This window comes from Propithecus coquereli, unplaced genomic scaffold (genome assembly GCF_000956105.1).
Source record: "Propithecus coquereli isolate 6110/MARCELLA unplaced genomic scaffold, Pcoq_1.0 Scaffold281, whole genome shotgun sequence".
Taxonomy (NCBI): Eukaryota; Metazoa; Chordata; class Mammalia; order Primates; family Indriidae; genus Propithecus; species Propithecus coquereli.
The window spans coordinates 3,328,285-3,346,903 of NW_012148408.1; the positions used below are offsets into that span (position 1 = coordinate 3,328,285).

General features: G+C 35.1%; 1 protein-coding gene across 3 annotated transcripts in view; it reads right to left on the minus strand.

Annotated features, from left to right (window-relative positions):
* The window catches only part of MYO1D (myosin ID), a 365,747-nt gene that overhangs the window by 206,614 nt on the left and 140,514 nt on the right, over positions 1-18,619 (minus strand). For all 3 annotated transcript variants that reach the window (XR_001137662.1, XM_012648320.1, XM_012648321.1), the window contains exon 16: positions 16,356-16,563. Coding sequence is in view for 2 of the 3 variants with exons in the window: in XM_012648320.1 (XP_012503774.1) it covers positions 16,356-16,563 (208 nt within the window). In the remaining variant the exon portion in view is untranslated. The remainder of the gene's footprint in view (positions 1-16,355; positions 16,564-18,619) is intronic.

The following is an 18,619-nucleotide window of genomic DNA, read 5'->3' on the forward strand; positions in this document are numbered from 1 at the left end:
TGAAATATGGTTGCTTGCCATTTTTGGTTTTTTTGTAGACTGATCAGACATATTTTTGTTCAGTTTTCTAGTAAGATATTTACCTCATTTCTTTGGAAGAATCTTTTGTATATTAAAGGTATTCATATTCTGCAGTTGCTGAAATTACAAAAATAGAGCTTAAAGCCACTACATGTCTCTTCATTAAGACAAATTGAATGCTCTAAATATATGTATTCCCCAGAACATGTTGAATATTTCATCAACTTTTTTTTTTTTTTTTGGTTAGCAAAACTTGATAGTCCAAGCAGAATGTGTTTAAATGTGTCGTGACAAAGAATATGAGCAATTTCTAAGATACTTAGATCTCTTTGTTGCAGTTATATACATGTGCTATAGTCAGAAAAATAAAACAAAATAAATCCCAACTCTGTATCCCTCACACTTAAACCACATATATTCCATGATATACCCAACTTGGTAACAGGATATATTTTGTCACCCATAAAGTTTCTTAGCTTTTTTGTCACCCATAAAGTTTCTTAGCTTAATGGAATATGTGGCAAAATTATGAACTTCAGAAAAGTCTTTTCTTTTCAGAGAACTGTGTTTTAAAAATCATCTTTTTTGGGGGTGATATTTTACAATAAATGTCAGTGCTGTCCCTAAGTAGTGAATAGCTATTATCATAAAATATCTTCATCATTGCCTTTAATATTTGTTTCCTAATTATTTCCAAAAGGATTGGAGGGAACTTACTATAAAAGGTACATGGATAACTGAATTGCCAAAGTAAGAATTAAAAAAGGACAGTCAGGTAATAGGGACAGAGGTATAGGGGGAAAGGGAGATAGTTATACTCAGAATCCCAAATTAAGGATGGTTCCTGGATTTGAATATAAATATGAGCCCTGAACTTCCTGGTATCTATAGCAGATGGTAAACTTAATGAGTTGCACAGATTTCACATTTAATAAGGCTGATAATTAAAGTAAATCCTGCACCCAAATATGCCCTTTTTATTTTCAAACAATTTTTTATTGTTGGTGAGAAAGAAAAAAAAATTGCTCAGCAGCGACCTAGCTGGTGTTTTACCTAGCTGTGCACATCTTCAGCTACCTCTCTAATAGTCTTCCCCCAGACAGCTTTTGACTGTACACACTCTATCTTGAAGATCCTTCATTTGAGTCTGGAATAGCAATCCTCACTAAAGTGTTCAGAAGTTTTATAATTTAATGTAAATATCTATTCGCTGAATCATTTCCCTTTCATTAATTAATTCCTTACAAAGAATCAAATCTCTTGAGCTAGTAGCAATTAAAAAAGAAAAGCGAAATGAAAATGTAGCCATGGTTTTTTTTTTCTTCCTTTTTTTCCTACTACCACCTATAGGGGCCAGAAAGTGTTGCCATGGAGACAACAGCTGTTTGGTTATGAGTGACAGGTCTCAAGAGAGAAGTGTCTTGGAAAGAGAACATCTCAAGTTTAAAAAAAAAAGTGGTGAGGGAGAAACCAATGCAAGCTGTTTTACTAAACATGGTATGGGCTCAACTGAAAGGTGTATTTAAGCTAGCAAAGAATGAAAGCAGTATTTCCCCCTTTCTTTCTAACATAGGAAACGTTTCCCTTCCAAAGGGGAACAGATTTCTTTTAAGTAAATCTCAAGCATATGTACGTATCTTGGCATAATTACATTTTAAAATTGGGATTCACACTGATGCACCAAATTGGTTGCCTTAGTAATGAGATATCACCCAGGCAACGGATTTGCTGTTCTTTCAGGAGAGCAAATCATCTGCCTCCAACTTATGGGGGAGGGGGCTGGAGATGGGGTGGCAGTGGTTTCTTATTGGTGGTGTCTGAGAGGAGATAAACAAGAAACAAATTATTTTTGACATGTCACCATTATTTTCCAAATATGCTTTTATCTTTTTATTCACCAATTGGGTGGGAGGAGGGAAAAAGAAGGCTGGATTGGAGGGGTGGTGGGGAAGACTGTTCTGTTGTTTCAATGTTAAATTTTTGCTGAAGCATTTTTATTGTTCTAAAAGGGCTTTAGCTTTGTCAATATGTAAATACTAAATGGATCAGTTATAGGCTTATGTTATAAATTAACAGAAATTTTCTTCACAATAGTAAGATCAATGACTTGTACACAGTAGTAGTGCTATTCTAATAGCATTGCTTAATAATATATGTAGGGGTAAGCCCTTCAATGTTTCAATATTTCCTAAATGTTTTATAGAAGAGAAACATTCCTTGCTTTCTTCATTAGGAACATATGCCTTTCCCACACCTATTTCTATTACCATGATTTACTAATATATATGTTTGATAAGCTTTCTTGCTAGAGGATTCTGGTACTTGGTTTTTCTTATCCTATACTCCGTGTTCATCCTGATCAACTTTAACATGCTGGTTATTAATAAACCAACGATCTGCTAATTGCCAGATTAAGTGGCACTTTCCAGTCTTTATTGTATTGAATGTGTCTACTATGTTTATGTTGTTGATCATTCCTTCTTATTCGAAATTCGCTACTTCCTTTGCTTCCCTGACTCATATACCCAACTGCTTGCTGGTCATCTCTATTTGAATGTCTCATATGCACTTTGAACACACCATGTCCCACGCTATTGATATCCTCAAATATGCTCCTGCTTCTGTACCTTCTACCTCTATGTCAGTTGTTAGTGACACCAGCTATCTAGGACCCTAAACCTGGGGATTATTAATTCCTGATTCCTGCCTTTTATCAGTCTCTCATCCAAGCAGCTATTATGGTTTGCTAATTTTATTTCCGAAGTATTTCTCAAATTTCTCCCCATCTCAACTACCATTGCTGGTAGATTTAGGTCCTCATTAGCTTTCACCTAGATTATAGCAACAGGCTCTTAATTGGCCATCTTGCCTCCAGTAGTGTTGACTTCTAATTTCTCCTTGACACAGATCTATTTAAAACTCACAAACTGACCACATCACTTCTCTCTCTTAAACGTTCAATGGGATTTCCAACGAATATGGCAGGAAAGCAGCAGAACAGATAACCTGATATCCCCACTACTATAAAAATGTAACAAATACCCCTGTGCCTAGCTGAACTTAGAAGAAAAGTAAAGGTCATACTCAGGGGTCAAAATTAGATTGGCCAAAATTACAAAGTTTGACAATTCAAATTGTTGATTAGGATATAGAAAAATAAAAACTCTCATACATTTCTTGGTTAAGTGTAAACTGGTACAATTATTTTGGAAAGCAACTGGGCAATCTTTAGTGAACTTAAAAATGTGCATACTCTACAGCCTAGCATTTGCAGTCTTGGGTATATACCCAAGAGCAGTTCTCCAAGTGTGGTCTGGGGAACCCTGAGTATTGCAGAGATCCTTTCAGGGGATCCTCAAGATCAAAACTAATTTTATACCTGCAGGTCATCTGCCTTTTAAATTCTCATCCTCTCATGAGTCCACAATGGCGTTTTCCAGAGACTATATCACATATGATTACAACACTACCCTGACGGCTAATGGAACGTGTGCTTGTATATTCCTGTATTTTGGAAAATTTTCTAAGGTGAGTTCTTTGGGGATCCTCAAAATTTGACAACAGCTGCCCCACAGAGACTTACTCGCTTGTAGGCAAGAGACTATGTACAAAAATGTTCACTGTAGCATTTCATGGAATGACAAAAAACTGAAAAACTAAGTGATTATTAGGAAATTAAATAAGCTGTCACTTTTTAATAATAAGATAGCACAAAGAAGTAAATAAACTATTGCTACACTGACGGACCCAAATTTAAAAAATATTATTCTGAGTGATAAAAACCAAGTTGCAGAAGACTGTGTACAGTATAATGTGGAAACAGAAGATTGCAAGGCATGACAAAAACAGCATAAGCAAATCATAGGCTGCCAACCTCAACCAACAGCTATAAAAGAGGAATCTTGACAGAATGGGAGTTTGTTGATCCAGGTGCTTTGAGAAGACAAGTCCTGAGCTAGCTCTCTACATCTTGTTGGATAAATAAGGAAAAGGTTAGTAAATATTTATAATCCTTTTATAAAATTCAAGTTAAATTTAAATTGAATTCTGTCATCCTAAGTTGCACTGTGGCCATGTATATGCTAGTTACCCATCTGGTTGTTTGCTACGAAGGGCAAGAACTTTCCTGTAACATAGAAAGGGCTGTTTTAGTAATTTCAAAGACTAGGGCTAGTCTATGTTTGTTATGGGAAACGTGAATATTTTTATAGAAAACTTTGTTCTCTATATTTGTCATAGGAAGTTTATTTTATACACTAACTCCAGCGACAATCAACCCACTACCGTATCAATGATCCAGTTCTAATGAACTCAACCTACATGAATGGTTTATGAAATTCAGATTAAGATCTGTCCTCCCTATAATGTATTTTCGAGTAAAACATGAATCTAATAGAGTTAAGATCTTGGTGAATTTCTTCTTGAAAGTCTCCCCTCCCCAGCTCAGGTAGGTGCCTCTTCTCTGAGCCCACCTGGCAGTCACTGCCTACCCCAGAGCATCACAATTACTCCATCTCATTGGTTTGAGTGCTAACACATTTCCTTCCTAGCTTGGTTGTGAGTTTCTGGGTGGAACCTTGTCTTGTTCATTTTTGTATCCCCACTCAATAATGAATGAACAAATCCACACTTATTACTCATTTAAAAATGCATATGGGCACCTTCTCCTGCAGAACCACATATCAGTTTTGTAAAGGACATCTGCTACCTATTTCTTCTCATAGCTCACTGCAAAGATACAGAGTCAATGGCCACCATTTGATCAAAGGCACACTTTTCTTCAACACTCAGTCAAGATCGAGCAGCATATTTTTAACCATAATATTCTCTGTGAATAAAGCAATGAATTGACTGGCACTAGGAGCCACCTCTCTTATTGCACAGTAATGCACCCCTACCCTCCACTTCCTGTGATTCAGCTTATACTTTGTCAGTAGTTACCCAAACAAACATACTTTTCCCAAACTACCCATGACTCAAAAGCCACTTTTACCAAAACAAATAAACATCTCTTTTTCTGGAGCATGTATTCTCAGTAAAAAAAGAGAGTCATTGATTAGTCTTCATTACTATACGTATGTCAAGAGCTGATTCACACTTTCAACATCACTTTTTTCTTTCAGTTGCATTAAAATATATCTTAGTCTACATACTTGACAGTGAATGATTCAGAAGACATCACTGGATGTCTACCAGGGTTATTTAATAAAGGAATTTTGCTAAATCTCATTCTGCATTCTCTCTGAGCAGGACAGCATCATCACCTATTGGCTGGTTTTATAAGCTTTTCTGCAACAGGGTGAGTCATACCTGTTTTTCCTATATGGAGTACATCCTGAAGGATGCCACTGTGGTATAAGTGTACAGCGGTCAAAAGTGTGTGTGTGTGGGAGGCAGACCTCCTGGGTTCAAATATCAGCTCTGGCTATCTCCATCTGTGTGACCTCCGTCAAATTCCTTACCCACTCGGTGGCTTTTGTTGCCTTATCTATTAAATGCAAATAATAATAGACACTCATTTACAAGATTCTTGTAACGATTTAGTTAATATTTATAAACTAACCAGAATAGTGCTTGTCATTCAGGAAATACCAGGTAACATATTAGTAGGTTTTTTGTTTGTTTGTTTTTAGTTTAAGGGCAAAAGTAATTGATTTTTATATGAGAAATAATTGTTTTGCTTTTACTTTGAGAAACAGAACACTTGACTGGTTTCACAAAGAAGTCAGTGTGCTTTGTTTGAAAATGATGTGAGAGCCCCCAGTGGCTTCATGCCACTACCTGACAAAGTTTCATAATAAACAAAACATTAGGCAGTAGGGGCAAATGAATGATGAAACCAATAAAATCCAATTTTCAGATAATGATTCTATTCACACTTTTTCTTCTGACTGGTTTATAAAATTATCATAGTCTATGTTAACCTTTGAGACTACTTATAATTAACAGTTATGATACTGTTCTCAGTTTCAGAATTTACTATTTTCATTACATGCTTATGCCTTAATGAGTCACTTTTAATCCTTCACTAGATCCTTCTTGTGACTGGGGCTATAATATTATATAATCCAACAATAAAAATGTAAAATGAAAACTTAACAAATAAATACGAGATCATACAAATAATATCAAATTGTTAATTAATACAAACCAACCAGGGCAGTCCTTGTCATACACGAGCCACCTTTATTTATTTATATGTCCTGCTTTATTTTATGTGTCATGCTTCATAAGAGTGTATGAGCCACCTTTAAAATATACAGTTTTTAAAAATGAAATATGTCACTGAAAATCATAATTAATATTACATATTCTGAAACATATTTGAATGAAATCCCAAACTGACTGAAAGATATTTGACAGATTGCCATATGAAGTCCTTATTTATAAAGTCCTTATCTGTAGACTGGTATTTAAGGGTGAAATTATAAGATATCTGGGATTCCCTTTAAAAATTCCAACCAAAACAAACACACATAAAAGCATGAGGTGAGTACTAGATAAAATAAGAATGGAAAAATGTTAATTGTTCAATCTGAGTAATGGGAACATGGGGTTTTCATTAAACTATTATTTTACTTTTGTGAATATTTGTAATTTTTCCTAATAAAAACATCAAAAAGGAAAAGAACATATACCTTCTTTCAGATTGTACTCACAAAATGACCAAATACCAGGGCCCAAAGTAAATCTTAATAAATTTCAGAAAGTAGAAACGGCACATTTAACATTCTGTGATCATTCTGTGATTATAAAGCAGTAAAACTAAAAATTAAGAACAAAATTAGAAAATGAAGCAAAATATACACACAAAACATCACATGGAAATTATTTTTAAAAAATTTGTAAACAACTTTTGAGGAAATCTAAACAAAAAATAATTAAATGATAATGTATCAGGTCCAATAGCTATGGCAAAAGCAGATCTCAGAACAAATTCCACAGGCCATTAATAAATGTAAAAGAAAAAAAGTGATTGAAGTACCCAATTTTGGCAGTTGGAAAAAGACATCTGCTTGCAAAATTAATAAATTAGAAATAAGAAAATGGGAGAATAAACAAATCAGAGAACCGGTTCTTTGAGAAAAGATAATAAAATGTATCATTAACTAAAGTTGACAAAGAAAACAGTGTGAGCATAAATCAAATACATAAAATAAGAACCGAGAAGAGGAAATGACTACAGGTACAAAGGAAATGCGAAGAAACATAAAAGATTACTTTGTTCAATTCTATTCAATTCAATTTGAGAATCCTGATGATTTTCTAAGAAAGTATAAATTACCAAAACTAATCCCACAAAAGATACAAAATAAAAAAAGATCAATTATCATAAAGAACTAGAGAAAGTTGTTGAAGAGTTATGTTCAAACAAATGCCCCCTTCCAGATGGTTTCACAGTAACTCAACCTGAACAGATTAACTCCAGTGTTATTTAGACTGTTCTAAAATATGGACAATGAAGGAAAAGTAGCCATGTTATCTTGTTGAGGCAAACATATTAATAGGATTGCTATCAAATTGATGGTCGAATTCTCTGTACAAACACCTCAAAAGAGGAAAAAAAAAAATCACATGAACATCTTGATACCTGCTACAAAGTAATTCAACATAATTTAACATCTATTCTTGATTTTTAAAGTACTCTTAACACAACTGAAATAGGAGGACATCTCCTTAACGTGTTCAAACATTATCTATCTTAACAACTCAACCAGTATCATACGTAAACAGAAACCACTAGAAACATTTCCATTAAGTGCAGGAACATTTCAAGGCTGTCCAATGTCACCACTCAAGGACTTTCACAAGGAGGCTATGCAGCAGCCTGGCCCCTCCCTATAACACGACTGCTGCTTTGAGGGTGGTGGCCCAGAAGTACAACTAATGCTGATGTAGAACAGAAAAAAATTTTCCCATGAACCATCATAAAAGGACAGTGGGTCTTACATATTTCTGTTATTTCCTTTCTCACCATTACACATGGTATGCACATGTATACATGGTATGCCTGTTATATGTGTACATATTATGCATGTACTGCTGATTTATTGATAAAATCTGGTGGCCCTGTTTTGCATATTTTCATAATATTAGTCTGCTAGTAGAATGCCAAATATTTATTATTTTGAATTAAAGAAAAGATCACTAACTACCCCACAATTTCATCTTGAAGTCCACATAAAATGAGACACAATCACATACAATTTTAGCCCACATTTAAATATTTTATTTCACAGGTTTGAGACCTTTTTTCCTTCCTCAGCTTTATCTTTTTCACATTTTTTTCTTTGATATCTTTCCACAGACTTTCTTCTCCACTCATTCCCTTGTTCTCTCCTATCCTGCTTTCAGAATTGCACCAATTTTTCTATGACCTAACAAGCAAACCACTGCCATTCTCTAATCGGCAAGCCACCAGACAAGTAAAAATAAAATCTGGGAGCCAAATGATCCTAGGAGACCAATGCATCTGAACTTTTATAGCAAGGAATTTCTATTATTTCTTATAAAGACATATTTGCAGTTTCACATAACTACAATGCAAGACTACCAGCTGATCTTAGATTCAAGCTTGACTGTGGACCCCACAGTTCATTGTGTCATGGGGGCTACACGCTGTGAGCCACATTTAGGACTGAAATAAAAACCGGAAAACTCACAGCATGGAGCATGGAGCAGGTCAGGGGTAGCATGATTTAAATGTCTGGAGTTGGCAGTTCTTGCTGCTATGGAATTCATGGGCTATAACTGCAACCCTAGGGTACCCATAAATTGCTTGGAGGGAAATGATTAGAGCTTTAAGATACTATCATTTAAAGAAAGAACTTATATATTTAGTAGCTTTCATTACATGACATAGGAAGGACCTTGACCACTTAACTACATACACCATGATGCACTGGAAGTGATAACTCTGTTCCTAAAGCTAGAATCAAAGCTGTGTAATCTGAAATGGTCCAAGTACATGACATGGTGACCAATTAAGATCTCTGTCTATAATCAATTATAGATGCCCTTTAACAAAAGGCTACTTCCCCCACATAAAGACAATTCACAAAGACACCTGTTTGTCTTACAGGTGGGTCAAGAGAGCCACTCTTCCAATCTATCGACATATCCAAATTTGCTGTCAATGGCCACAAAACAAATAAACTTTCTCAATACTTTTCCATCTCCTTTTGAGAATCTGTCTTTAATATCACCTTATATGACAATTTTGATTTTGCCCTATGAACCCCTAGAATGAGAACATAAATTTAGAACTTATACATGTACCAAAAAAGGAAGGAATTTTTTGAAGGTTTCCATATCCCATTCTTCTTTCAAGATAACAAAATATTTTAGACTAAATAGGCACAGAATATTAGAGAATTATGACTCTTTGTAATGCATTTGGTGTAATATTTTAATTAGAAATCAGTTAATTATTAATTATTAGTTAACAGTTAAAACTAACAGTTTGCTTTCAGGATTTCCCTAATCCTGCAAGAAGTAAGGATCCTATTTTCTGGGAATTAATGACTATAACACATAGAAGGCCCAGGCTGAAGAAGAAAAAAAGCTAAAACAACAAAATCAACTTGGACAGATTTATTTCATGACATACTTAATAAAAGACATTATATATTTCAACTTGGTTCCATGTGTCTACACTGAACTGACAATATACTTTACTCATCTCTTAGCACCTCCTTGCTTAAAGCTGTAATTTTGAAAACCTTAAATAGTTTCTTCAGTGCCTTCTACAAATACCATCTTGGTAATTTCTCATTCAAATGCGATGTGAGGAACACACACGCAAACGCAGAGAGTATGTGGGTAAGTGAATCCATTGTATGTTATGAAAGGAAGAGAATGACCTTTATAAAAATCTCACTGGCTACACTGATTCATTTCTTTTAATGGGTATACTATAACTGGGGCTTTTTATAAAATTCATTTTTAAATATTCACACAAAACATTCAGGTTTTAGGTCATTCAGAAAAAGTATTTTAAAAAAGGAAAATAATCAGCACTTCAGTGAGACAAGCTCTTTCATGCATTAATTGGTGGGAGTGTAAATTGGTACAATCTTTCTAGGGGCCATTTCAAAATGAGTATAGAAAACCTTCAAAGTGCACATCTTTTAAACCAACAATTTCAATTCTGAGAATCAATTCCAACAAAATAATCAAAAATATTTATAAATATTTAATAGCTATAATAGAAGTACTAGTAGTAATAACAATAGCTAACGTCCACTGAACTCTTAAATTTTGTCAGGCACTGATTTAAGCACTGCAACAAGCCTTGTGAGAATGAAAAACTTGAAACCTAGACCTAAATGTCTAGTAATCTTTGACTGATTGAGGAAAGTCCAGTAAACCATACGCAGGACTAAGTTGGCTATTACAACTATTCAGTAAGTGTTTATAGATGTCAAGATATGACAAAAAGTATCATGCAACAGTGATGTGATAACAATTTAAGTTTATATTTAATATAAAATAAAATTATATTGCAAATAATATAAAATTATTTATATTTTTCATTTTCTACATGAACTTGGATTGCTATTACTTACGTGCTATAGAACCAATAAATCTATATGCTTATTTCTTAAAAAATATTTCTAGTAATTTCACAAATTTTCTACAATATCAAACACATGACTAATTACAGCTGACCCTCGAACAACATGGGTTTGAAATGCACGGGTCCACTTACACATGGATTTTCTCAGCCAAATGTAAATTGAAAATACAGTATTCTCAGGATACAAAACCTGCACATACAGAGGGTTGACTGTATATGAAGGGAAATAAGGTGCATTAAACAACTACCTGTAATTATTGATATTGACTAGTTAACAGTTTTGATGATGACAGTGAACTATACATATTTTTAAGAATCAGAAAGTAACACATTTTGTATCTCTTCTGCAACCTTTTTTTTGTGGTTATGCAATTTATTCCTTTAAAACAGACAGTTTTTGAGGTTCTAGTTTTAGTCAACATTCTGATTCTCCCTCTTACAAATCCCATTAAATCTCTATTAAGGCACAAAAAAGATATGAAAATACACCAAAAGCCAGTTTCTTAGATATTAAAATCTATTATGATGTACTATAATAAAAATAGTCTGATCTGATACTGACATAGGAATTGACAGTAGAATGAAATAGGGAGTCCTGAAATACATTCACACATATATAGGAAATTAACATTGCACAAAGGTGGAATTTCGATTTAGTGGGAAAAAAGGAATTTTTTAATAAATGAGGTTAAAAGAGCTAGTTAGTCACCTGAAACAAAACAGAGTTGTGTTCCTGTATCACACTGTGTATAAAAATAAATTCCAGATCAATAATTTTTTTAAGAAACCCAAAAGCTATAGGAAAAAAGATAAAACATATTTCATCATATTAACAGTGAAAATTTTCACATGGAAGAGTATACCATGAACAGAGTCCAATGACAAATACTTGTAACAAAAATAAGTGTAATATATAAAATTAACACATATTATATACAGATAGCTCTCACAAATTCACAGGAAAAAGACAAACAACCCGACAGAAAAATGGGCCAAGAATATGAATAAACAAATAACAAGAGAGGCAATCCAAAAGGCCAATAAACACATACTAATAGTAATGGAAATAAATAAAGTAGAAATACAACATCATTTCTTACTGATCAGAATGTAAAGCCTGGTAAAAGCCACTGTGGTCAAAATTTAGGGAAAAGAGTTCACATACATAGAGTGGAAACATGAATTGTTATGATCAAAAACATATATATTCTTCAACTCGACAGTTTTGCTCTGGGAATCCAGTGCATAGAAATGAAGGCAGCAGTTTGGAATGTTATGTGCATGAGGAAGTCTATTAACGTTATGGGAAGACCGTGAGGGTGTCCCGAAAAGATTTAACATAGCAAGCCTGAGACTGCTATTCTTACAAAGGCCTGCTTGTGAGGTTGGCCTTTGGCTGGTGTCTGGGAACTTGCTGGTAAAACAGTTCCCCACACTGATATAAAACGTTTCCTAAGTGATCAGAGTGGCTCACTGTGCTTAAATCGCTTGTACAAACGGTACAGTTTGTGCTGAATACCTTATTCCTTCTGGGAATCTGGGATTTTGGTACACAGTAGGCAGAGGGTGCCTAAATGACCAACCCCCAATAAAAACTTTGATCACTGAGCTTCCCTGGTAGATGACACTTGGTATGCGGGCTGACACAACTCAGTGCTGGAGGAATTAAGTATGTGTGATGCACCTCCACTGGGGGAGAACTCTTGGAAGCTTGCTCATGGTTTCCTTTGGATTTTGCCCCATGTGCCCTTTGTTGATTCTGCTCTGCATCCTTTCGCTGTAATAAATTTTACTCATCAGCACAACTCTATGTTGAGTCCTGTGAATCCTTCTGGGGGACCAGATCTCTGAAGCTGAGGTTGTGGGGACTCTTAACACAGGGGACGAGAAGAAACGTGGGCAGAGAAGGTAAATGTGGAGGAAAAAAGTAACAAAATACTACAGAAGAAAAGAAAGGCGATCATAAAAATATCCTCATATAAACTATGATCTTATTCATAGTATAATATATATGCCTGTATTAATATATGTGCACAAAAGATGTCAAAATGCGTGGCCACCACCTTTGGATGGTGAGATTTTAGGTGAGTGTTGACATTTTCCCTTATAGTCTTCCGTATGGTTTGAATTTGTTTTTACAATGAGCATATTTTACTTATATAATCAGAAAAAAGATAAAACTTTTTTATTTAAAAAGGAAGTAAAAACCAGTTGTTGGAGATTCTTGTTTAAAATAGTTCCTAATGCTGCCTCTCCTGACTTCCCATTAAATTCCTATAAGGGTATAAAAAAAGCGAAAACACACATATGTTAGGTGACTGATGACCTATTATTCCCAAAAGCTCAGAGAAAGTTCCACTAATTTTTTTTTTTTTTTTTCAAGACAGAGCCTTGCTCTGGCGCCCAGGCTGGAGTACAGTGGCACAATTATAGCTCACTGTAGTTCCAACTCTGAAGCTCAAGCAATCCTCCCACCTCAGCCTCTCGAGTAGCTAGGACTACAGGAGCACACCACCACACCCAGCTAATTAAAAAATTTTTTTAAAAAATATTTTTTATAGAGACGGGGTTTCACTATGTTGCCCTGGCTGGTCTTGAACTCCTGGCCTCAAGTGATCCTCTAGCCTCAGCCTCCCAAAGTGCTGGGATTATAGATATGAGCCACGGTGCCCAACCTTTCCACTAATTTTATGGCCAATGGAGTTGGTCTAAAAAACATAATCACATATAACATACCCTAGAATGGTCTCCCTGAGAATAGACAGGGAGATCCTTATATTTCCTACTCCACTGCCTTATGGTTAAGAAATGTGAGATTTATCTCACCAAGAAGACGGGATGGCTTTCCTTCCACTGCATGGGTGATAGTTTTTGAAGCAGGCATCTCTTCTGTTTTAGAATTGCTCTTTCCTAGGTAGAGATTGTAATTTCTCACCAGGAAGAAAGCAGAGGTAGGGACTGGTAATGGCATGCTACATTTCTAGAAGCAAAGTGCTGTCAGAGGGGACCAAGAAAGGAAGAACTCTAGTAGCTGTGTTTACCTGGAAGTATACCTTCTTATGTATGAGCTGGGCTGTGGGGCTGGAAGAGGAAGGGTGGACCCCATCTTCAGCTAGCAGAGCTGTAACAGACTAAAGTCTGTGGGACACTGATAATTGTGCAAGAAGTGAACAAACTGCCACTGTAGATAATAAAAAGAGGGTTCTATCATCTACCAGGTGGACAGAAGGTGAGTTCAAGGTAGGCTGACTATATAGTTCATTATCCATACTGGGACACTTGAGAGTGAAAGGGGTAATATTATATTAACAGTTACAACAGGGAATGGTCACAAACCAGGACTGTCCCAAGCAAACTGAGAGGTATGGTCACTCTGGTTCAGAGCCTAACTCTGAGCCTGAATCAATCTCTTGTATAGGTAGAAAGAAGACAGACATAGTAACAGATCTGGAGAACACACACACACACACACACACACAGAGTTAAGTACTTCAGATCAAGGGAAAGGACTCAAGGATGTGAAGACAGAAAGGAACAGATGCATGAGAATAATTTACTATGGCAGGCAGAAAACAGAGATCCAACTTGCAAATTTACAAGCATTCTTGAGAAAGAAAACAGAACTGAAGAAAAGCAACATTTTAAAAAACAATGGAAGGAAACTGGGGATGAAACAGAACTTAGTATTTCACTCCAAAAGTTTTTCTGAGTTCCAGGCAAAATAAATGAAAAGAAACCAACACTAAGAAACAGCTTGGCAATTAGAAGAGAAAACTTTTATTATTTATATGTGATTTAATTATTTACCTAAGGAAAAACTAACAGAATCAACAAATATGAACCAAGAAAGGTTTTGTTATGGATATAGATAAAGCAACATAAGCCAGTATTATTTCTCTGTATCATGTAGAAATTATAATAAAAAATTCACAGTAGCAACAAAAACAATAAAATATCTAGGAATTAACCGTGAATTTATAAGGCCTAAGTCTAAAGGTCAATGAAGATGATTTAAATAAACCTATTTTATAATCTTAATACGATGATTTAGTATTATAAAAATGTTAATACTTCCCAATTAATCTCTATATCCCCTGCAATCCTAATAAAAATTATTATTGAATTTAATGAATTTATTATACACATTAAAATGCAGATTGCAGAATAAAGGTCTATGTATAGGTTAATCAACTCTAATAATGAAGAGTAGGGAAGATGGACTTATCCTACAATACACTAAGACATATGACAATAAAAGCTGTGTGGTATTAGTGCAAAAACAGGCAAATAGAAAAATGGAACAGAATAGAGCACACAGAGACAGAATACGTGTGTGTGTGTGTGTGTATGGGAATTTAATATATGATAAAAGTAGCACCATGAATCAATGGGAAAAGGACAGACTGTTTAGATGGTACTGAGAAAACTGGCTTACCATACAGAGGAAGATAAAACTAGATTCCTATATAAAACTACATATATAGGTGGATTCTAAATGGATTAAAGATTTAAATGTGAAAAATAAAACTATATAGTTCATAGAAGAAAATATAGGATGCTATCTTTGTGACCTAGAGACAATGAAAGTCTTCTTAAAATTCCAAAGCACAAGCTATAAGGCAAAAAAATTGAAGAATTTGATTATGTAAAAATTAAGAATTCTGTTCAACAAAGCATGTTATGGATAAAATTCATTAGAATGCCTACAGAATAGGAGACTATATTTATAATGTCCAAAGTGAATAAGAGATTAATGTCTAGAATATTCAAGGCATTTCTGCTAATCAACAAGAAAGTACCAAGTCTGGTAGAAAAACATACAAAAGGTGCGAACAGATAGTTTACAGGAAAATCCAACAAGCAAACAAGTATTTACTGAGACCCTCAAATTTAAAGATAATCGGAGAAATATAAAGTAAAACAACAAGAAGATATTATACCTATTAGTCTGACAAAATTTAGGTAGCTGGATGATACTGGTAGGAGGGATATGGCACACGGTACCCCTCATATACAGCTGCTGGCAGTGCAAACTGGCAGAGTCACCCAGGAGAGGAACCCGGCACTACTTATACCAATTAGGTACACATATACCCTGTGACCCAGCAAGTTTCCTCCTCGGTATGTATGTCCCAAGGACAACCTCACAGAGGTACATAATTTTTTTACAGACATACATAATTTTTTGCATTAAAATGGTTCATATGGAAGATATGGGAAAGGGTATGGGGATACAAAGAAATATATGAATGAGTGACTGTAATGAGAAGGGGCCTTGCACAGATCAGTGATGACAGGAACAGCACTATCAACTAATGACCATCCATCAGCGCTCCACACCTGAGGTCAGGTGGTGGCGGGGGTGAGGTAATGATGAGTGAAGGAGGTGGTTTCAAACACGTTGGCAACATTTTTTAGTTACAAAATAAAAAAGTCCTTAATGCATTTAAGCTGGGAAAAAACCCCCACATAGTTAGCTATAAAAGACAAAAAGGAGACTGGTTCAGACGTCTCTCCAACTTTAAATACCAGAGGACAAAATGTCCTCTGAGTTTTGAAGATGAAATAATTTTGAAATTGGGCAGCCAAATAAGTTTTCCATGTGTGAAGGGAATAGAAAACATTTTAAGATATGCACAGACATACACAAAATATACCATCCGTGAACATTTCTTGAATTAAAGAAAACATTCAACCAATTTCTAAGAACATAAGAGCAAAATCTTATCCTTATATATATTAAATATAAAATTACCTTTTGTAGAAAGAGGACAATCCTTACGAGCATTTGGGCACGGAGGTCTTCCAAGGTAAACAACGTTCGGGGTGTTCGAATGAAAATTTTGGTCTTCCCATAAGCGACATCATCCTGAAAACCACACCGTTCAATCAGTTTCTTGACAGCCTCTTTGTCTGAAGGAAGGTCGTGGTTGGGCCAGGTGAATTCAGAGATCATCTTATATCTGAGTGAAAAATGAACAGAGTACAGATTAAGGGAGAAAAACCATATGGTCATCTCAATAGAAAAACTATTCAATAAAATTCAAGATACTTCATAGAAAACAAAACAAAACCTTCTTAGTAAACTAGTATTAGAATTTCATTACCCTTATTAGAGATGCACAAAAAAAAGGCCTCAGTAAAACAAAATACTTCTTTATGATAACAACTCTTATTAAACTAGGGATAGAACGGATTTAATTAATCTAATAAACGCTATTTACTAAAAACTTACAGCAAATATCATTCATCAAGAGGAGATCTTGGGAGCATTCTCTTTACAAACAGAAACAAAACAAGGATGCCTCTATCATGGGTTCTAGTCGGCATTGCTCTGGAGGTCTAGCCGGCATGGTGAAACCAATAGATAAACTGGTAAATGATTGGGGAAGGTACAAAATGGACATGACCTATGAACAGTGTGACTCTCTTCAAAGAGAATCAAGCAGATCTTTAGAAAGACTATTATAACTAAAAGAAAATTAACCAGTGTTACTGCATATAAGATCAATACACAAAAATTACTGCATTTCTACATACAAGCAGCTAACAATCCCTTGCCACGTAAGTCTCTCGTAAGGCAGCTTGCTTCATGGCAGCTTAGAGTCAGTGTACGACAAAAGTCGCAGAGTCACAGTGTTTTATAGCCTAATCTCAAAAGTGACATCCCATCACTTTTGCCATATTCCATTTTGTGAAAAATGAATGAATAGGTCCAGCCTACACTCAAGGGAAGGGGATGATATAGGGCATGGATACCGGGAGGTAGGGCACACAAGGGCCATCCTACAAGGCTGCCTACCATAGTCCATGCAAAGTTATTTAATACATGGAGTCAAATTCAGCAATTTTTTTCCTTATATTACATTTGAATTTTAAGTCATCGTGAGAAAGGCTTTCTTCATATTCAGATTATGAGTAATTCACTTATATTTTCATCTAGTACTGGTATGTTTTCATTTTTTATGTTTAGCTCTCTGATCCATTTGGAGTTTACTTTGGTATTTCGTGTGAGGTATGGATCTAATCTGATCTTTTCAGGAATGGCTATTCAGCTGTTCACACTATTAAAAAATCCACCTTTACTTCCTGTGATTTAATATGCCACCTTTATTATATACTACTACATTTTCATATGCACTTCAGTTTATTTCTGGACTTTCTGGTCTGTTTCATTGTTCTGTCTGTACATCTGTATATCAGTACCACATGGTTTTAACTAAGGAGGCTATAAGTACAGTTTAATGTCTTTCCTAATTCTTTTCTTTTTTACAGGTTTTTCTAGCTACTTGGCATGTTTATTTTTGCATAGGAAATTTAGAATCAAGTTTTATAGTTACAGGAAAAAAAATAGAATTCAGCAAATAAATTTAAAAAACCAAACCATCCCAAACCCCTTAAGAATAGTTTTATTGAGTTGAAACTTAAATTCATTAAATTTATATATGGTGTTGAGTTGTCTTATTCAAGGGATATCTTCCCATTGTTCAAATCTACTTTTGTGCCTTTCAGGAATCTTTGAAAGTTTTCTCATAAGGCTTTTCACATTTCTTGTTAAGATAATATATATCTAAGCAGCGTCTGTTAATTATTCCCTCAGTTACAGTTAATTGCTCCCTTCTTCTTGACATCTCTCTCTTTTCTAAGTGTCCATGACAGCACACCCTCCCTGGTTTCCTTCTGTCTCTCTGGATCATCCTTCTCAATCTCATCTTCTGGCTCCTCTGGATTCAACTGTATCCCTCAATGTTAAAGTGTCCCAGGGCTCAGATCACGGATTCTATGTATACCGTCCCCACATCACCTCATCTAGTGCATTTACTTTAAATAATATACTTGAAATACAAAAACATAAATATGTAAATACGTATATTTATAAATACATAAATTTTTCAATTCATGAATGTGTTACCCCTAGTCTAGCTCTGAGCCTGAGCTTCAGACTCATACATCCAATGCCTGCCTGGGTCCTGCAGGCATGTGAAACTTCCCTTTTAGTCTTTCCTACCTCAAGCCACC